The sequence below is a fragment of the Vombatus ursinus genome, unplaced genomic scaffold (genome assembly GCF_900497805.2).
Source record: "Vombatus ursinus unplaced genomic scaffold, bare-nosed wombat genome assembly UNPS02010219.1, whole genome shotgun sequence".
In the NCBI taxonomy this organism is placed as follows: Eukaryota; Metazoa; Chordata; class Mammalia; order Diprotodontia; family Vombatidae; genus Vombatus; species Vombatus ursinus.
In genome coordinates, this window is record NW_020949997.1 from 7,166,591 (window position 1) to 7,188,615 (window position 22,025).

The 22,025-nt window shown below is 41.0% G+C and overlaps 1 protein-coding gene across 1 annotated transcript in view; it reads left to right on the top strand.

Moving 5' to 3' along the window:
• ACOXL (acyl-CoA oxidase like) overlaps window positions 1–22,025 on the top strand; it is a 521,856-nt gene that overhangs the window by 285,941 nt on the left and 213,890 nt on the right. Inside the window, exon 12 of the mRNA XM_027853786.1 lies at window positions 12,277–12,430. Within this exon, the coding sequence (XP_027709587.1) occupies window positions 12,277–12,430 (154 nt within the window). The remainder of the gene's footprint in view (window positions 1–12,276; window positions 12,431–22,025) is intronic.

The window sequence follows — 22,025 nt, forward strand, 5'->3', positions numbered from 1 at the left end:
ACTTACTATGTGCAGAGTGCTGGACACAGGACTTATGAAGGTGAAATAAATAATGGTTCTTATTCTCTTGGAGCTTATAATCAAATAAGAAAAAAAAAGATTCACGTTAGAAAAACTAAACTAAATAATAGAGAACTCCAATGTCCTGGCTGGAACACACATTTGCTTTGTGAGCCTGGGTGAATCACTTAACTTATGGGTACCTAACAAAACCACAGAGTTGGAAAGGACTCCTTCAGGTCCCACCCACATATAAAAGGAATTCCCATTATACCCTGCCACATGAGTAGTAGGCCAGCCTCTGCTTGAAGACTTGCAAGAAGGGGAAACCCACCTTCTCTGAAGGCAGCCTTTCTACTTTTGGATAGTTCTTATTTTCAGGAAGTTTCTCCCCCAGCCCCCATCATAAAACCTATGTTCCACTCTTTGCTCCTAGCCCTGCCTTCTGGGGGCAAACAGACGAAATGTATACCCTCTTTCACATGACAGCCCTTCAAATAATTGACAACTATTATATCCCCCTGGATCTTTGCTTCTTCAGGCTTAATATACTCAGTTTCTTCAACCAGTGTATGTGTCAGCATTAGGAGGCAGTGAGGTGGTACAGTGGATAGAGTCAGAAAGACCTTAATTCAAACCCAGCATCAGACACTTACTAGTTGTGTGACTGTGGGCATGTCACTTAACCTCTGTCTGCCTCAGCTTCCTCAACTCTAAAATAAGGATAATAATAACAGCTACTTCCTAGGGTTATTATGGGGATCAAATGAGATAATTCATGTAAAACATTTAGCATAGTGCCTAGCACATAGTAGAAACTTTAAAATGTTTGTGTCCTTTTCTTTCTTTTCCCTTCTTTCTTTTCTTCCTTCCTTCCTTCCTTAATTTCTTTTAACTTGGATTCAAGGTCCTTCACTATCCTGATTGTCCTTTTCTGGATACTCCCTTGTTTATCGATGTTCTCCTTAAACTGTGATGCTCAGGACTGAATACAATTCTCCAGATGAAGTCTAATGAAGTCAGAATAGCAGAGGACTACCACCTCCCTATTTCTGGAAGCTACACCCCTTTAATGTATTCCAAAATGGCATTGCCTTCTTTAGCTACCACATAACACTATTCATTCCTTTCAAGTTTGCAGGCCACTAAAACTCCCAGATCCATTTCAGAACAGCTATTGTCCACACATGTCTCTTCCATATTAGACTCGGGAAGATGATTTCTTAAACCCATTCTATTGAATGTCACCTTATTGGATTCAGCTCAAAGCTTTGATCTGTCCAGATCCTTTTGGATCCAGACTCTCTTATCATCCATTGTGATATCTATCCCCTCAGTTTTGTGTCATCTGCAACTTTGATGTGCTTATCCTCTATGCTCTTCTCCAAGTCACTGACAAAAATGTTAAACAGTGCCGGGCTAAACACCAGTCCCTGGGGCACTCCATATGAGACCTTATGCCATGTTGACATAGAACCTTTAATGGCTGATTTTGGAGTTCAGCCATTAAAACTGCTCTGAATCCATCGGACCTATATTATCATATAATCCTTATCTATGATTCCTCTGCGGAAGACTATGAGATACTTTATCAAGAGCTTTACTAAAATCTCAATGAGCTCTATCCATATACTTCTCCTCATCTACTAGCTTATAGTAATCCTGTCAAAAAGTGAGATTCATTTGACATGACTTGTTCTTGATAAAGCCCTGCTGGCTTGTTGTAATTACCACCCTCTTTCCTAGATGCTCACCAACCATCTCGTTAATGGTCCATTCGAGCATTTTATCAGGAATTGAAGTCTACCTTACTGGCTTGTAGTTTGCAGACTCTCTTCTCTTCCCTTTTTTAAAAAATCAGGATGACATTGGCCCTTGTCCAATCTCACCTTTCTCATTTTCCATGATCTTTCAAGTGTCACTGACAGTAGTTAAGTAATTTCTTCTGCCAGTTTGTTCAGGACTCCATGATGGGCCAAGTGACTTGACTTCATTGAGGGCAGCTAGGTGTTCTCTTAGTATCTTTTCTTGGATTTACTGATCTTGGATTTCAACTTATCTTGGATTTCAACTCCCTGTTAGTTATTTTTGTTCTTTAATTTCCAGTATAAAACCATTCTCCTTTGCAAAAGAAAACTTTAAAGAATCTTAAGATTCTTTAAGAATCTTCTTTAAGATTATTAAGTTGCAGAGTAGCTGCTAATTTCATTGGTAGAGAGAATTCTTCACCAAGAGCTCCCTACATCAATAAAACATAGGTTCCACCAAAAAAAATATTAGGTGCCAAAGGAAGAAGCTATTACAAACAGAGAAGATCAAAAAAGGCTTCATGGGGGAGGAGGTGTTATCTCCATTGCTCTTTATATATTGAATAGGAAGTCAAATGACAAAGAAGAGGGGAACTGAGAAAGAGCAGTTAGAGAGATGGGAGGGTGGTGGTGGTGGTGGTGGTGATGATGGTAATAGAAATAGCAAGGTGTGGTATTGTAAAAGCCAAGAGAAGATAGTACTCAGGAGGAGCAGAGAGATCAATAGGGTCAAATGCTTTAGAGAGGTTGAAGATAAGACTGAAATAAAGGCCATTGGATTTGGTGGTTTGCAGTTCATTGATAATCTATGAGGGGACAGTTTTAGTAGAGCTATGGCGACGGAAGCTGGATGAAAGAAGTTCAGTAGAGATTGTTTCAATAAAAGGAGAAACAGAGATAGAGAAAAAGAAACAGAGTGAGAAAGGGAGGGAAAGAGGGTAGGAGACAGTGGAAAGAGGAGAGGGGAGAAAAAGAAAATAAAATGGTAATCTCTTCCCTCCCGAGATTGATTCTTTTCAGGGGCCTAACTCCAACCCTGAAATATCAACTCTAGAACCTTTACTGTTTGACTGGCTTACTACTGGACTAATAGGCCAAACAGTATGTCTGAATATTTTGGCCAATCAGAAGAAACTTCCTGTGTGGTCATTATATGACTTTATCCAATGATCAAATCCCTATAATCCCCTCTAATTGATTCAAGACTTATTCTAACATTGTCATGGGGTTGTAGGAGAATTCATTACCATCTAACCTAATATATGGGGCAGCCAGGTGGTATAGTAGGTAGAGCACTGGGCCTGAAGTCAGGAGGACTCATCTGGCCTCAGACACTTACTAGCTGTGTGACCCTGGGCAAATCACTTAACCCTGTTTACCTCAGTTTTCTCATCTGTAAAATGAGCTGAAGAAGGAAATACCAAACCACTCCAATATTTTTGCCAAGAAAATCTGAGATGGGGTCACAGGAAGTTGGACATGCCTAAACATGACTGAACAACAACGTGGTATATACTTTGTAATTTCATTCTGTTGCTTAGTTGATTCAGTTGAGGCATCTGGTCTTTCTGTAATTACATTAATTGAGGTGGGGTTGGAACCTTTATATACATACATATATATATATATATATATGATACACACACACACACATATATCTCAAACATTTTTTACAAATGAAGAGAAACTAAAAATTTGTATTGCCTAATAGGTGTCCTTCAAAGCCTATTGAATTTCCAGTTGGCTTTGAATGACTCCTAATGGATTTTTGCATTTGTATAAGCTCAATACCTGTTCACGTAGGAATGCCCATATTCAAATGGACTGGTTTTGGCATCTGACCATCATATTTTTAGTTACCTTTTAAAATTGAAGGTTAGTCTAGTATTCCATTGGAGGTTTTGTTTTAAACAACTCTGACATTTTCCAAAAAATTGAAATTTAATTGCATAATAGAGTTTAAGAACCAATTTTGCCAGGTATGTTACTAACAGACTTCTTCCTTTGGAGTTTTTGAAGTGATTTGTTGCCCAAAAAATGAGATTGCTAGCTCATAAAGTAACTTGGTGACATCTCCCCCTGTAATTGAAGAACAATTTTAGATATGTGTTTACAAAGGACTGCTTTCAGTTTTGTGCAGTGGGTAGAGCACTAGGCTTGGAATTAGGAAGATTCATTTTCTTATATGGCCTTAGACACTTACTGGCTGTGTGACCCTGGGCAAGTCACTTAACCCTGCTTGCCTCAGTTTCCTCATCTGTAAAATGAGCTCAAGAAGGAAATGGCAAACCACTCCAGCACCTTTGCCAAGAAAACCCCAAAATGGTTCATAGAGAATTGGACATGATTGACTAAATATCAATAAAAACAACAACAAATCTTGAGTTTGCTTGTAAAATGATTTCCACTTCTAAATAAAAATGAATAGTTTGACATATTTTACCTCTAACACCTACAAAACAAATGACCACATGGCAGTGGTGTTCACATATATATTTTACTCAGTTGGTAGCTTACATCCATACTGAAACCTTCAAACCTGAGTCTGAACATGACTTTGTGGCTATCCACCTTGGACCACACACAAGGACCAAACCTGCATTTTAACTACTAGATTATACATGTTAGGATTCATTACACTGGGACCAGTGAGAATGTCACCCGTTTTTCATAGATTTTTGCCTAAGGAAGTCAATGAGTTTTGTGATGAAGATGATCACTTTTTTGATATCGTTTTTTGCATGCTGCAGAAGACCTGAATCAATATCTTTGATTAGAGGTTTGTTTAATAGGCGGATCAAAGATAATCCCTATTGATCAAGTGAAGTCATATATATAAAAGAGCATTGTAACTGGAAAGTGATTTAGAAATGTGAATTGTTGTTATTGATGTTGTCATCATGGTTAGTATGGTAGCACGCATCACTCAGTTCCAGAGGGAGCTCTGGGGCATCTACCTCACTCCCGAGGCCTCTTTCAAGCTCCCAGAGCAGCTGGCTATCGCTCACCTTTTGACTCCACCTCCATATGGGCAGTATCAGCATTTTCATGTTAGTTCAAGGGTTGTGTCTGTGTTATCCAATCAGCTGCTCTAGCTTGATCCTTCATCTTCTGGTTCTTCTCCTTCATCACTTTTCTTTAAGATCATTTATAATAGGCATCATATAAAAATTTAGTGAGAATGGTGGAAATAAACCAACACAAGGTGATGTCAATATGCCCAGTGCCTACTTTTTCATTATACACCCTCATCAAACATCTCTTTTTACCTTGGCCCTAAGTGGCAGACAGTGCAAAAGCAGGGAATTTCAGTACCCCATTGCTCCTAATTGGGCTTAGGCAGAGCTTTTATTCAGGCCTGCCCAGCCAATCAGCTTCCCTTTGATGGAGAGCAGGAATACTGCTCCTACTTGGTTTTTCTGTCCCTAGGAGATACCAGGACAGACCTCACTTCTAGGCAATTTTAGTTTCAATATTTAATGCCCAGCTCTTTCTCTCTTGCAATTAGTTAAATATGTTTAATCTTATCAATGTTGCTTTAATACCAGGCAAGTCCAGGAAGATTTCTCCTACGCCCACTCATTGGTTAGAAGCTGCCTGGGTATCCTGGTGCTCCCATAGCACCTAGAGGGGCAATTCATTTTCCCCAGTCTCTCAAAGTTGAAATTTAGTCTCACTTTTCAATATCCTGCTCCAATTTATTTTGTCACTTCCCAGACACATGCATGTGCCTATGTAGGAGGGTCATGGCTATTTCATCTACCCCCTTAGTGAAAAAATTTATAATCCCTGCAAATTAAATAGGATATACTTGCACATATATCAAAAGTAATAAACTGATATATAGTTAAAGGTAATTATTCCAACTACCTTATAAAATGCATATTTGGGTACTTAATATGTGTCATTTTCTTGAGAACTACATATGGCTAGCAATAGTACCTATAGCAAGTATAATAAATAGCATATCATTAATAGCATATATAATAACACTGGGTATGCTCAGCACCTGGCATTGCTTAGCACATAGTAGACTCTTAATAGATGATTGTTGATTGAAGTAGTGAAGGACACAAGTCAAATGCCATATGTAATATTGCATTGGATAACAGGATTGGATAAAGTGACCAGGTTCATGTGCAGAAACATATTACATACTGATGTAATATGCCTAACTACTTCCTAGCAGATACAGCAAAGAAGCATAAAGCAAGAGAGCTTATGGCATAAGAAGGCATGAGTCAATACAATACAAAATGACATATTTTGCAGTTATATACTAGGTACATATTACTTACACTCCAGAAATGGATATGTGGGTAACCACTTCTCCTCTGGGTTCTGAGGTATCCTATATAAGCTTGTTCACTGACTAAACAGGCCTAGCACTTCAACTATGACGTCCTGAGCTTCTGGATGTCCTGGGCAGACCATTGATATCTCTAGTTGCTAAGGACGCCCTCTGCTCCCTAGGGCCCCACACACCTACGATAGTAGTCAGGAAAGGGGATGCCTTTGTGTTCCGCTCTCACTCTTTTTCCCCTTCCCCTTGTCCTAACATAGGTTTTCCTGAGATTGTTATCAACCCAGTTGATTTCCCTGACCCTTTGGTATATACCAACACTTGACTTCTTCCCCATTCAAATCATCATCTGAGCCAGGGGTGGGGAACCTGAGGCCTTGAGGGCCACATGTGGCCCTCTAGGTCCTCAAGTGCAGCCCTTTGACTGAATCCAAACTTCACAGAACAAATCTCCTTAATAAAAATATTTGTTCTATAAAACTTAGACTCAGTCAAAAGGCCGAACCCAAGGACCTTGAAGGCCACATGTGGCCTCAAGGCCACAGGTTCTCCACCCCTGATCTAAGCTATTATCTTTGGAGGTCTTCTTTGCCACTGATGAGTGTGCTTTTCCTGTCACAGCTCTTTTGGCTGATTCTTCATTGCTCTTTTCCTCCTGCTCACCCAGGAGTCTGATTAATTCTTCAGTTTACTACAGGTTGTTGCCATGTATTATCACTGAATGGCCCTAACCCCTCCAAAGATCTGTTTTGTAGATTGGAAAGTTGCCCATTCTTCCAGGTACTTAGTGCATGGCTTTCCATTATCCCACTATTTTTGGTCTTCTATCTTCCAAGACTTCTTAGCAGAACTGCATCCCTTTGCAGAAGACCTTGGTAATTAATTCAAGCATCATACCACTGCTTGTTTCTGTGAGAACTTTGCAGAACTGTGGTCAGAGCAAGGTGGTAGGCCTCCAGACAATCTTTCAGGTGAGAGTCATACAGGGCATGAATTTCTATGTCTTCTTCAAGCCAGTAGGCAAATGTGACTCTTACCCAATCATCAGCAGGTATGTGGTGAAGCCCATGGCATCATTCTTGGGAGCATTATATGCATGCATGTTAATTCCAAGGAGCTTTCTGTTCAAGCCTCAGGAGCTCTGGTAAAGGAGAGTTCTGGGCATCTTATTCCTTCCAAACCCAACACCTCCTCCAGTAGTTTGCTTTCAGAATCTCTACCTGAGTTAGAATGGATTTTGGCAGGGAAGCCAGCTATAGAATAATACTCTTCCCAAAGCACTTTAGCAGCTCCAGATGCTTTCTGCTTCCCAACTGTGCATATTGGGTAAAATGATTTGTCACTTTACTGCTTTCCTACCTCTTTCCAAAAGCAAAAAAGTCTATCTATCCAAGCTCCAACAATTCACCAGGCCAAGTGCTTTCTTTTGACCCAGATGCCCAAAGTCATAATGTGGTATGTTCATGGACATATTTCCTCTATCAGAAATACTTAATTCTCACAATCAATCAATAAGCATTTATTAAGCTGTATGCCAGGCATATATATTATATGCCAGGCACTGTACTATGTGCTGGGATACAAAAAGAGGCAAAAGACAGTCCCTGCCCTCAAGGATCTTATAGTCTAATGGGGGAAACAACCTGCAAACAAATATATACAAAGCAAGCTTTATATAGGATAAATTGGAGATAATTTACAGAGGGAAGGCACTGAAATTAAGAGGGGTTGGGAAAGGCTTCCTATAGATTTTAGTTGGGACTAAAAGGAAGCCAAGGAGATCAATAGTTGGAACTTAGGAGGGAGGGCATTCTAAGCATTCCACCGAGAGAAAATGCCTAGAGCCAAGACATGGAGTGTCTTGAATGTAGAACAGCCAGGGGCTCAGTGTTACAGGATATGTCAATGAGTAAGGTGTGAGAATGGAAAGGTGGAAGGAGACTAGGTTGTGGAGGGCTTTGAATGCCAAACAGAGAATTTTGTATTTGATCCTATAAGCAATAGGAAGCCACTGGAGTTTATTGAGTTGGGGGCAGATGGTTACATGATTGGACCTATGCTTTAGGAATATCGCTTTAGTGACTTAATGGAGGGTGGATTGGCATGGGGAGAGACCTGAGGTAGGCAGACCCACCAGCAGGCTATTACAGTAATCCAGGAGTGAGGTGCTGAGAGCCTTTACTAGAGTGGTGGCTGTGCCAGAGGAGAGAAGGAGACATATATAGGAAAGATGTTGCAAAGGTGAAATCTAAAGGCCTTGGCAACAGCTTGGACATGGGGGGTGAGAGATAGTGAGGAATCCAAGATGGCTCCTAGGTTTTGAGCCTGAGGGGCTGGGAAGATGATGTTACCCTCTACAATAATAGGGAAGAATGGAGTTAGGAGTTACAGTTTAGGAGGAAATAAAATGAGTTCTGTTTTGGCCATATTGAGTTTAAGATGTTTACTGGACATCTAGTTCAAAATATTTGAAAGGCATTTGGAGATGTGAGATTGGAGGTCAGGAGAGAGTTTGGGGCAGGATAGGTAGGTTTGCAAATTATTAGCATAGAGATGGTAATTAAATCCACTGGAGCTGGTAAGATCACCAAATGAAGTATTATAGAGGGAGAGGAGAATAGGGCCCAGGATAGAATCCTTAAGGGATATCTATAGTTAGAGGGCATGATCTGAAAGAGGATCCAGCAAAGGAGATGGTGGAGGAACCATGAACTAGGTAGGAGGAGAAGCAGGAGACAGCAGTGTTCTTAAAACCTAGAGAGAAGAAAGTACAGTTATCCCTTCCACACCGTCAGGGGGTAGGGGCACAGCACCCCTGCGATCTGGAAAATCTGAGGAAAATTTTTTGGCCCTCCCTTTCTACCAGGGAAGTCGTCTGAATTTTTCCTTTTTATTTTATGCTTTACAGTACCATACTGTAAAACTTGGGTTGACATTATACAATACTATATGTATATTTTATACATTTCTGAGTTTCTGAACTTTTTCTGTGCTGTCTGCTGGCCTTCGCGTGTCATCATTTGTCATCTGCAAAACTCCCCCAAAATTCCCATTTAATTTTTTATGGCTATCTTTGATATATGGAAACAGCAATGGGGAAAGTCACAATGTGGAAGGGATAACTGTATCAAGGAGGAGAGAGTGATCAACAATGTTAAAGGCTGAAGAGAGGTCGAGGAGAATGAGGATTGAGCAAAGGCCATTAGATTAGGCAATTAAGAAATCATTAGTAACTTTGGAGAGCAGATTTGGTAGAATGATCAGGTCAGAAGCCAGACTGTGAAGGGTTTAACAACAACCCTTCTGGGGAGGTACTGTTATTGCCTACTGTCCCCATTTTACAGATGAGGAAACAAGGCAAGCAGGAATGTTCTGCCCAAGGTCACACAGCCAATAAGTGTCTGCGAATGGATTTGAACTCAGATCTTCTAGACTAGAGCTAACGCTCTATCAATACACTGTGTAACCCAGCTTTGTTGCAGCCTGCAGCATGTTTTTGTAAGGCTTGGGAACTAAGAATGGTGTTTTTTTTTTAAATACAATAAAATACAATTTAAAAAATATAATACATTTAAAAATACAATAAAACTTTATTTTAAAATATAAAAATAATATAATAATATTGTTGTTCTTCAGTCATTTCAGTTGTTGCTGACTCTTTGTGACCCCATTTGGGATTTTCTTGACAGAGATACTGGAGTAGATTGTCATTTCCTTTTCTAGCTCATTTTACAGATGAGAAAACTGAGGCAAACAGGGTTAAGTGACTTGCCCAGGGTCACACAGCAAGTAAGTATCTGAGACTGAATTTTAACTCAGGTCTTCCTGACTCCAGGCCCAGTGCTCTATCCACTGCACCACCTACCTGCCTTCATAATATAATAAAATGTAAAAACTATTCTTACCTTGGGATGTATCAAATGTAGCATAAGCCTATATTTGGCCTTCTGCCTATAGTTGCTGACCCCTGCACTACACCATGTTTCCCTTCATATGGTATCTTAATAATTCCTTCAAAATGAAATAGAATAAGATGGAGGGGGAACACACAGTGGCATAGGGAGGAGAAGTAAGAGAAGGACATAGGAGCAAAAAGGATGTTTTTTGTTGTATTTTATTAAAGTCAATATTTGTTTCAGAGGTTGCCATAGTTAAAAAATTCCATCACTGTAAGTGACTTACTTTTCTGTAGTCAGGTTGGTTTGTCATCAAAGAAGAATCAGCAACACTTACAAATGATAACTCACTATCAAAATAAGCTCTTGCAGGCAGTTTAGGACAAGTGGGTGACTGGGAATGCCTTTTCCTAAGAATGTAAATCTGAAAGCGACAAGAGAAGAAGCCCAGAAGTGAGAAAGGATGTAGCAAATTATGTAGTATTAGTGGTGGTAAGGAAGGAGGTGGCAGGTGGATAAGTTACCACAAAATCCTCTGTAGTGATTACTACCAAAATATTATTTTATTTTTTGTTTGTCTTTTTAAAAAAATTATCTTTTGTTTGTATGTCACCTTTACTTCCAAATATATCCCTCCCAATTCCTACCCCTACAGCCCCCAAACAAAAGAATTTAGAAAGCAGTCTAGCAAATTTAATTAATATGTCGACCAATTTTGACAATATTCCACACCCATAACCTCCTGCCTCTGCAAAGAAGGGAGAGAACTATTTTTTCAAATCCCTTCTCAGCCAGACTTGGTCCTTATGGTTACACAGTATTCAGTTTCTTTGTTGCTTTTCATTTTTAAAATTTGGTGGTTATTTTTACCCTTTATATTGTTTTCTTTATTCTACTTCCTACCTTATGTAGCAGATCACATAGTATGCCTTTCTGTGCTTCTCTGAAGACTTTATATTCATTGTTTATTAGGATAGGAATAGGGACTGAACCTGTGATTTCACTGATGAAGGGAAGTTGAAGAAACTCTATTTCTTCATGCATTTTGGTACCTTCTCTGTGATTCTAATCACAGAGAGTTACCTAAAGTATTGATAGAGCAGTGATAGGCAAATTGCTTGCCCAGGGCCACATATTATATATCAGAATGTAAAGGGATTGAAAGTAGGACTTCTTGGCTCCAAAGGTAGATTTCTACCCATTATAACAGCCTGCCTCTTATAATACAGAAATAAGCATTACCTTTGTGTAGAAAAATGTCTTTACCCATCCCTTAATCTATGGGCATCGACTTTGTTCTCAATTCTTTGCTATTACAAAAGTGCTGCTGTAAATATTTTGATGTATTTGAGACCCAGAAAAGTCACTTTCAATAGGCTTTCAAAATGTCTAAGGAGTTAGAGGAAATAATGACCTTTTGTAGGATGACTAGGTGGTATAGTGGAAAGAGTGCTGAGCCTGAAATCAGGAAGACTCATCTTCCTCAAATCTGGTCTGAGACACCTACTGTGTGATCCTTGGCAAATCACTTAACCCTGTTTGCTTCAATTCTTCGTCTGTAAAATGATCAGGAGAAGGAAATGGCAAACCACTCCAGTATTTCTGCTAAGAAAAACCCAAGTAGGGTCCTGAGGAGTTGGATATGAGTGAAAAATAACTGAACAACAACAAAATGACTTTTTAAAAAATTACTTGTGTACATAGCAAAGTAATTTCAGAATTTCTGCCGAGTGGGTACAGAAAGCTAGAGTGAGAAGCACAAGAAACAGGGAACGCTAGACCCAGGCAGAGAAAAGTTCCGCTTTAGGTATGGTCTCAGCTGCAGTTACCCAACCTGTGGAGGGGAGTTAAAATGTAAGAGTCTTTAAACAAAAAGCTTTGAGTTGAACGTCTGCTTCATAGAATTGATGGTAGTATGAGGTGCCAATTCTGAGGCATTAGAGGACACCAGAGATGGGTCTATGAGGATTCTCATTATGAAAGGACTATGAGAAATAACTCTCACACATGACATGAAAATGAAACATTTGAGATATGGGCATGGCTGTTAGAAAGGCAGAGCAGAGAAATGTGGGTGGTGGATTTTATTATGGCGTATTCAAAGGCTCAACCTAAAAGATTGAAAGCACGTATCAAGTTCTCAGCCATGCCTGAGACCCAGATTTTAGCCTTGTGGTTTACCTCAAGCCGTCTAGTTGGTCAGTGGGGTCGCTTCATGTCGTGTGGTTGAGTTGCTCAGTCATTCTGCTTTGTACATTTTCTCTTCTAGATATGCTGGGGATTTATTGGATGAAGACATCTTTCATGAGAAGGATCTTGTCAACAGTCGTTCTTTGCAGGCTCTAGTGGCAGGACTGAAAGCATACAGTACCTGGGAAAACATAACCTGTTTACAGGATTGTCGGGAGTGCACTGGAGGCATGGTGAGTTGGAGAAATCAAGAAAAAGTTCTATTATTGGCCCTCAGAGGGAGTATTTTTTTCCTCTTTGGATTCTCATTATTGCTAAAAGTTTGTGGTTGTTGAATTGTCTCAGCTGTGTCTGACTATGACTCCATTTGGGGTTTTCTTGGCAGAGATACTGGGGTGGTTTGTCATTTCCTTCTACAGCTCATTTTACAGATAGGGAAACTAAGGCAAACAGGATTAAGTGATTTGCCCAGGGTCACATAGCTTGTAAGTGTCTGAGACTGGGTTTGAACTCAGGAAGATGAGTCTTCCGGACTCCAGGCCCAGCCCAGCACTCTATCCACTGTACCACCTGGCTGCCCTCATTGCTAAAGGTAGAATTTGGCTATTAGAATAGATATGTAGAATTCTGATGCTCTTAGCTTTGGTCTGTAACAATTAGAAATAAAATTAGAAAGAGTGCCATAGGTTCTTGGCGAAGGCAGAGAAACATGATCTTTGATTTTTGGCAAGTGGAGTCAGAAGCATTTTCAAAATACAATATAGAATTGATTCAAAACCCATTTTAATGAACCTGTGTTTAAGCATAAGATACTATTATCATCTTGTGAAAAGGGAGCTGTCATAAAACCAAGGGTATCCACACCTAGACAGTTATTTGGCTTAAATGAACAGAGCCCTTACAAATAATTTCCAATAATCTCCTTAAGTTATATGACTGGAGCCAAATGAAATTAGCTAGAATACACAGTGCTCTGGGTACCACCTTACCTCCACTCTTTGGCCCAAGTTCTCTGATGATGATGTTGAAGATTCATGGTGAAGCTTTCTATTTAAACATCAGCATATACAGCTATGTCTAGCAATATGGGTGTTCAAGATAAGCCACACAAAACTGCACCCAAGACAAGCAACCCTCAAGTCAACTTTGTCATTTATGGTGTGGAAATAGAACAAGAAGAAATTAAGAACAATTCAGTTGAGTAGGAGATAAACTCTGGGACATGGGTGATTGGAGGAGGAAAGACCCTGACACTGGCCCCCTTAGAAGGAAACCCTAGGATGCTGGGGAAGCTAATGACTGGAGTGATGGGGTTGGAATAAGGCAGGGCCTTACCAGGGAGGAACTCACCTGGTATGTAGTCTTTAGGGGAGCAAGTATGCCATCTGGTAGCTTCTTAATTGATCTGATTATTCTTGTTAACTAGGTGCTGAGTACAGTTGTTTCTATGCCACTGAAGGAGTGAAAGTTTTGTTAGAATTACACAGTCTTCTAAAATCATTAGTTTAAATTCTTGAACTCTCTAAATTTTGACATCTTGGGGAAAGGTCTGATTTTCTTGGCCTAATTTTGGTTCTGTCAGCAGACACAGTTACAGTATGTGTGTGTGTGTGTGTGTGTGTGTGTGTGTGTGTGTGTGTGTATTCCCTTATAGAACTATATGGAGCTAATTTAAGTATATATATATATATACATATATATACACACATATACACACACACATACCTGTATGCATATATAGTATATGTGTGTGTTATTCTAGTTTTACTGCTACACTAAAGTCCAATTCTAATGCCTCATTGTGATGTCAAGGTAATTATGTGTTCTTAAAGTCCATAACAGAGCATAAGTTTTGAAAGGCTCTATAAAACTAGAGAGGCTTCAAGTATGGATGTGTCCATAATGGGTCATCTAAATGCCTGTTATCTTCCAATACCAGCCTGGGTCATTTTTGAGAGGCTCATTACAGGGTTGGTGGGAGGGTTATGAATATTTCTGCCATAGCATTGCTTAGAAAACTTTTTACTGAGTCATAGAGGAACTGTGCTCTGCTTCTGTGGCTTCTTCCAAGTAAAATCTTAGGAGGATTGATGTAATTTTCACTAGCCCATCATCTACACATTGATCAGCTAGGACAAGGTCTCTAGACTCCCAGGGCTGGTTGGCGATATTGTAGGAAGAATGCAGCCCAGTGGGGCATAGTGGGAGAAGAAGATACAGGCAATGTCTTGTCCTGTACCCAGGAGTATACACATACACATACACACACACCAGGAGTGTGCCTGGAGATGCTCTGCTTGTACCAGAGCTGCCACAAATACCCTAAAGCCAGTGACACCTGATTTTACTGGCACCTCTGCCAAGGTACTTAAAGGAGCCAGATAAGGGATTCGCATGTAATGGATCAAACCAGACTATATGTGATAGTGAGAGAGTGAGGAAGGGGGCGTGTGTCCACAGGAGACCCCATGAGGTTTGAGGGGCCAATGAAGCTAGCTCCTGCCAGGTCCTAGAGCTTTCTGTCCTGCGTCTTCACTATGCTGACTAGGGGTATTCCAAGGTGCCTCTCTGGTTTGGGGTTGAAGTGCAACATGCACTAATAAGTCAATCAAAAGGCATTTATTAAATACCTATTATGTGCCAGACACCAAAACTGGAGGAGTAAGTAATCACTGTAGGAATAAACATTTAGTGGAAATTCACAGGAAATTGTAGTCTGGAATGGGCTGTTTGAATTGTGGCAGATGAACTTACTCTCAATCTTCTATCCCTGAATATGTCTCCCCAGTAGTAAGCATCATACATGTGTCACAGGTGAACATTTGCTCATCTCAGTTGCAAGACCTTGGTTGTCCTCTATGGTTTAGGAGAAAGAGATGAACTTAGAGTTAGAGAAGTCTTATTTGATTTCTGGCTCAGGTGTATGACCTTGGGGAAGGCACCTAACTTCTCTGGGTCCCAGTTGCCTCATTTATAAAATGAGGGGTTGGATTAGATGATTTCTGTGGTCTCTCCCAGCTCTAGATGTGTTCTTGTATGACCTTGCTTGACCACTTTACTATAGATGTATCACTTACTTACAAAAATTTCATTGGTTTCAAACAGGATTCATTGGATTCAGAAGTGCTGGATCTTTGCTCCTGTGATTCGTTGGTGTCATATTCACTGAATGATTCTAATAAACACAAACCTGAAAGGGTTGTCCTCACCCATGCTTATTTTCTCTTGCCCAGTGGAAAATACTTTGTAAGCATTTATAGTCAACACAGTCAATCTAATTCAACAGTCATTTATTAAGCACTTCTAATGGCCACAGCACCACAGATACAAAGACAGAAAAAAATGGTATTTGCCCTCAAGGAGCCTGGCCTACTGAGAGGATGCACCATTTACACAGAGATGAAAATACAAAGTCACATGATACCAGCATCTGTGAGCATGTTGTATCTGTATTATCTCCATTACTTATCAGGCAGAGCCTGACTCTTAGTAGTCACTTAATAAATGCTTATTATTTATTAATTGTTGGGCCCTAATAATTTGGGAGATCCACAAGGCTTCCCTTGCGGAGGTGGTCCCAGTGCCCACCTTGAAGGAAGCTCAGGCTTCTAAAAAATGGAGGAGCCAAAGAACTCACTCCAGGCATGGAGGAGCAACTAAGCAAAGGCACAGGGGGAATGAATTGTTGAGTTCAGAGAACAGCTAGAAAGAAGGCCAGTTTAACTGAAATAGTCTGTGAAAAAAAGGAATGTCAAATCAGCCTTAAAAAGATAGTAGAGAGCCAGACTGGAGCAGGTAGGTGGCACTGTGGGTAGAGTGTCAGGCCTGCAGTCAGAAAGACTCCTCCATGTGAGTTCAAATCCCTTCTCAGACACTCACTAACTGTGTGACCCTGTTGGCCTCAGTTTCCTCCTCTGTAAAATGAGCTGGAGAAGGAAATGGCAGACTACTCTAGTGTCTGTCAAGAAAACCCCACATGGGGTCATGAAGAGTTGGACATGACTGAAAAATGATTGAATAAAAGACAGCCAGATTGTGGAAGGCCATGTTATGTTTCTAACCTAATTTGGATTTACAGAAAGGTCATCATAAGAAAATAGTCATCTCTCCTACTACCTAGCACTATGCGTTGTACTTAATAGACAAAATAAATATTTCTTGAGCGAATGAACGATTGAGATTGCAAAATGAGGGGGAAAACAAGTCAGATGCTATACTATTTATGCAGAATCATGTCTGTGGAAGGTATGGTGAATAGGAGTGAGCAGCCTGGGTCTTTTGCTGAGTCATAACTGACTGAGGCAGGGAGCCAGCTAGCAGGGAAAGGAGTGCTTCACCACATATTACCCCTCCTCCAAAACCTGAGGTCTGTATACATAGTCATCTCACAAACACCCCTCTACCTTCATTGAGGGTACTCCCTACTTCTTCCCAACCCTCTCCCCTCAAGGATACCTATCACCCTGTTGTAACCTCTTTAGTCTTTTGAACCAGAAAATGGCCCTGGGAGGGAAGTGAATTCACTATAGGTTTCCCCAACTTCTCATTAATTCAATCAATCAATCAATCAATCAATCGGTATTGATTAAACACTTATTATTTGCTAGCTCTGTGGTAGGTTCTAGTGATATAAAGAAAAAAAACTAGCCCCTTTCACCAAGTAGCTTACATTCTACTGGGGACACCAAGTACACATACAAGTAAACCACCCTCCTGGGGTATCCCCTAATTTGAATTTGGAGGTTGGGTCCCCAAGGGGATGACTATTCTAAATTTAAGATACTTTGTAGGTTCACATTTTTAAAACTATAGCTTGAGAGACCCTTCCAGCATGTTTATTTTTTATAGTCAACCAAAAGTGCTCAAAGCAAAGGTTTGACCACTAGAAAGGCAGAGTGAAAAAAGATAATTTATTAAACGTCTCCCCATAAACCTAGGGGAGACTTTCCCTCGAGGTCACAGAATAGCAATGAGAAGAGTGAAAACACTGAGAGCATAGGCTTGTACACATTTGGTCAATGCAGCTCACACTTCTGGGCATTTGTCAGCGAATTTACACAGTATCAGTGGGAAGAGTGAACACAAAAGGAATTTACTAGTCAGGCACAAATGAAGAGACTACATTTAGCTAAGGTGATTCAGACCTCCCTTTCTTGTCTCTCCTTGTAGCATTACACTGTTCCTTCCTAGTGCAGGAGCTATTTGCTGAGTACATTGGGCCACCCAACCCTGTGTCCCACTCCTTTCTTAAAATCCACTCTCTGGGGCAGCTAGCTGGCACAGTGGATAGAGCTCTGGCCTTGGAATCAGGAGGACCTGAGTTCAAATCTGGCCTCAGACACTTGACACTTGCTAGCAGTGTGACCCTGGGCAAGTCACTTAACCCCATTGCCTAGCCTCCCCCCAAAAAATCCACTCTCTGTGCTTAAGCCCATGCTTGGCTAGCTGAGGGGTCTTCTGCTGGGCAAGTTGCCATACTGCTGATGGTGGAGGAGGAGAAGAGACAAATCCCTCCCACCCCCCCAACCCCCACTGTACTACTGCTGCATTCTGGAAAAAAAAAGTATAAGGGAAAAAGGTGGTGGGTAATTCCTTCTCAAGAGCTGGCTTCTTTCTTCATAGGTGTGTGTGTGTGTGTGTGTGTGTGTGTGTGTGTGTAGAAATACAGAGAAAGACAAAGAGGAGAGGAGAGGAAAGGGGGAATAAAGAGAGAGAAGGGAGAGAGAGAGAGAGAAACAAAGAGAGACAGAGAAATGGGGGGAGAGGAAGAGAGACAGACAGACAGAAAGGAGAAAGTTGTATTCTGTCTTCTTGACCAGCAGATGATGGCTTTGTCAGAGCTTCTCTTGCTTTTTAAAGGCCTCCAGAGCTGTGCTTGATCCTTTATTGATCCAAACAGCTACCACAAGTAAATAGAGAAACTTCTTGACACCTCCTTTAAGATGACCAAAGTATGACAGGGGCATATCCTTTACAAGGCACATCCCTCCTCCCCCCACTTTTCTCTGTTTCTCTCTGACTCTCTCCCTATCTCTGTCTCTCTGCCTCACTCTCTTGTCTCTCTCCCCCTATTTTGTTTGTCTCTCTCTGTCTCTGTCTCTCTCATTTCTGGATATAGAATCTGATTTGCAAAAGACATAGAAGAAAGTCTTCAAAGTGTAAATGATTTTTTTGAAATTAGCTTCCTTAGTGTTTTGCACGACTATACGGGTAGAACCTATATGCAGATGGGTCACTTCAAAGTCTGAAAGAGGTGAACTCTTACATCTCGTTCTGTTTTATCCTGCAATTTCATCAAGTTTCTTGGGGAACTCAGTCAGGAGTCCCTTCTTGAAACTTCTCTCTCTCCTCCTCCTCCTTCCCTGCTTACATATATGCATAAAATGAATATACAAGATAAAAACAAGGTATGTTTGCAAGGAAGGCACTAACAGTTGGGGGAATTAGAAAAGGTCACACAGAAGAGATGGTGCACCGTAAGAGATGGCTCTGGGCCCAGCCCCTCAGCCCCTCCAGGCTCTGTATATAAGATATTGTGTCAAGGAAAAACCTACAAGAAACGTGGTAGCCTAGTGGATATATCTGAACTTTGGAAAACAGAGAGAGGGACTGCAGTTTTCTCTGGGGACATCCCTGTTGTTTCTTTCGGGATGGCTTGTGGATATCATGAGTGGGAAAGAAATTGGAACTGCTAAAATGACATGCAGCAGTGGACCACAACACACCAAATTCCCTTCGGGCCAAGAACTGAAGAGTCTGCCAAAGCAGCTAAGGAATTTACAGTAATGACAGTCTGACCTCACAATCAGGAGACCAGGTGGCTTATTTCCACACTCAGCTCAAGTGAGCTGGGTACTGCTTCGAAGCTGCTAGCAGGCATCCTGGGCTAATTTGCCTCTTTAAACAGGTGTTTGCTGGTTCTGGTCCTGCTCCAGCTGGCAGTCTCTGTCTCTGTCTCTCTCTCTGTCTCTCTCTCTGTCTCTCTCTCTGTGTCTGTCTGTCTGTCTGTCTCTCTCTCTCTCTCTCTCTCTCTCTCCTCTTCTTTTCTCCCTCCCCCCTCTCTCCTTCCCTCTCTCCTCTCTTCCCCTCTTCCCCCCTTCTCTCTCCCTCCTTTCTCCCCTCTCTGTCTTTCTCTCCCCCCCATCTTCTATCTCTGTCTCTCTGTCTTTTCCTATCTACTGTCTCTCTCCTCTTCTCATTATTCTCCCCCTCCCCTTTTCTCTTTTCTCTCCTTTCTCTCCCCACCTTCTTCTGTCTCTCTTTGTCTCTCCCCCATCTCTGTCTCTGTCTTACTTTCTTGTCTCTCTCCTCCTATCTCGTTTGTCTCTCTCTGTCTCTCTCTTTCTCTCATTTCTGGATATAGAATCTGAGTTGCAAAAGATATAGAAGAGAGTCTTCAAAGTATAGATAATTTTTTTTTAAAAATTAGCTTTCTTAGTGTTTTGCATGACTACACTTGTATAACCTATATCAAATTGGTTGTTTTCTCAATTAGGGCAGGTGGGGAGGGAGGGAAAGAGGGAGAGAATTTGGAACTCAAAGTTTTAAAGACAAATGTTAAAAATTGTTTTTACATGCAACTGGGAAATAAGATACACAGTCAATGGGGTATAGAAATCTATTTTACCCTACAGGAAAATAGAAGGGAAAGGGGATAAGAGAAGGGGTGGGGGTGATAGAAGGGAGGGCAGATTGGGGAAAGGGGTCATCAGAATGCATGCTGTCGGGGTAGAGGGAAGGAAGAGATGGGGAGAAAATGTGGAACACAAAATCTTGCAAAAGTGAATGTTGAAAACTAAAAATAAATAAATTAATTTAAAAATCAGCTTCCTTAATGTCTTTTCAGACCTATAAAACTAAATATTCCATAGTACTTTGTGAATCTCAACTTCTAATCAAGGCAGGAATAGGAAATCAGGGCTTAAAATCTATCCTATCTTCTCAACTTGGCTGTCCAAGTTGAGACAGTGCCATTGAGCTCTTTCCCTCGCTGTTCAGGGCTCTTAACTCTGTCCACAGAAATCAAAGTCTTGAATCTCAGAGAATATGGGAAACCCACAGTTACAAAAGAATCCCCTTTCCTCAATTAACCAACCAGCGTTTATTAAACAGCTACTCTATGCCAGGCACGATGCTAGATGCTGAGGATATGATACAAACCAAATTTTTAAAAAAAAGCCAATCCCTGCCCCTAAAATTACATTCTCCTGGGGGTTGGAGGAAGGATGCAACATACACACATAAATAAATACAAAAATATATGCAAAGTAAATGCAGGTTAAATACAAGGTTTTTTTTTTTTTCAGGGAGGCTGGGTAGAGGGAGGCAATTTTACCTGGGGAGACAGAGGATTGAGGGGACTGGCCCAACATCCCATAGCTAGTAAATGCTTCCCAACATCTCTATCAAGTGGTCATCTAATCTGTGCTTGAAGAACTCCAGTGACAGGGAGCTCAGGACCTCCCAAGGCAGCCTTTTCCTCATTTGGGCTATCCTAACGGTTAGGAAGTTTTCCTACTGTCTAGCCTGTTGTCTCTGCAACTCCTCCTTCCTCCCCTCCCCCTCCCCCCCCATTACTCCAAGTGTTGCTCTCTGTTACCTTCCACTGCATTAGGGAGGAGAGCTGATCTGTACCTAACTCCTAGGTTGGGGAAAAGGAAAATGGAAGGAAGAAGGCTCTGCAGAGCAGAGTGCTTCCCGGAAGGAGGTTACCCAGGTTAGCTCAGCCCCAGCAGTGCTCTTGTTCTGGACCTCTCTTTCCCAACCTTGCTGCATCCAAACCTGCTCACATTTGTCTATCACCGGGAAAATAATCGTCCCACTAATTCACATTATGTTGTTAATGACTTATAATGGCTTCACAGTACTTTTCTCAATGGTGTAAGTCATTTTTTACTAGAGATAAAAGTTTGATCAGGAAGAATCTATCTCTGACAAGTGGAATTTTGGGAATCCACAGGCAACATGATGGAACTTTTTTGGGTTTTCTTAAAATCTTGACAGCACACTGGATAAAGACAACTGAAGTCAGGAAAGACTTGAGTTCAAATCCGTCCTAGGTACTTACTAGCTGTGTGACCTTGGGCAAGTCACTTAACCTCTGTTTGCCTCAGTTTCCTTAGTTGTAGAATGGATATAATAACTGCACCACCTCAAATGGTTGTTGTAAGGATCAAATGAGATAATAATTGTAATGCACTTAGCATAGTACCTGGCACTAAGATGTGCTATGTAAATGTTTATTCTCTCCCTTCCCTCCAGTCCTATCCAAGAAGCGGTGTAAGACAAAATAGTCTGCAGGCTGTTGGAGAAATGTGGGGTAGGTAGGTGGCATAGTGAATAGAGCACCAACCCTGGAGTCAGGAGGACCTGAGTTCAAATCCGGCCTCAGACACTTACTGTGTGACTCTGGGCAGGTCATATAACCCAAATTCCCTCAAAAAATAAGAGAGAGAGAGAGAGAATGAATGAATGAATGGGACTGGATGAGAGGTTCAAGGCCAGAGAGACTGGTATGGGAGCCATGCAGGATTGAAGTGGAAGGTGAAACTACCAGAATGGAGAAGATCCTTAGGGAAAGAATATACATAAAGAAATGTAGATTACAAAAGACAGGATATGTTTCCAAACAAACGTTTGGCAAAAGTGAGTTGAATAATTGCTCTGTGTTCATTTGTGACCTCAGCACCATCTGAAAAAGCAACAACAATTTCCTCTACCAGTTGTCAAGTGAAGTTATTATTTCCATTTCAGAAGCCAAGAGTATCATGCTCCCCTGTTCATACGGGGTAGATTGGTGGCTGTGGGGTTTTCCACCTCCTAGGGATC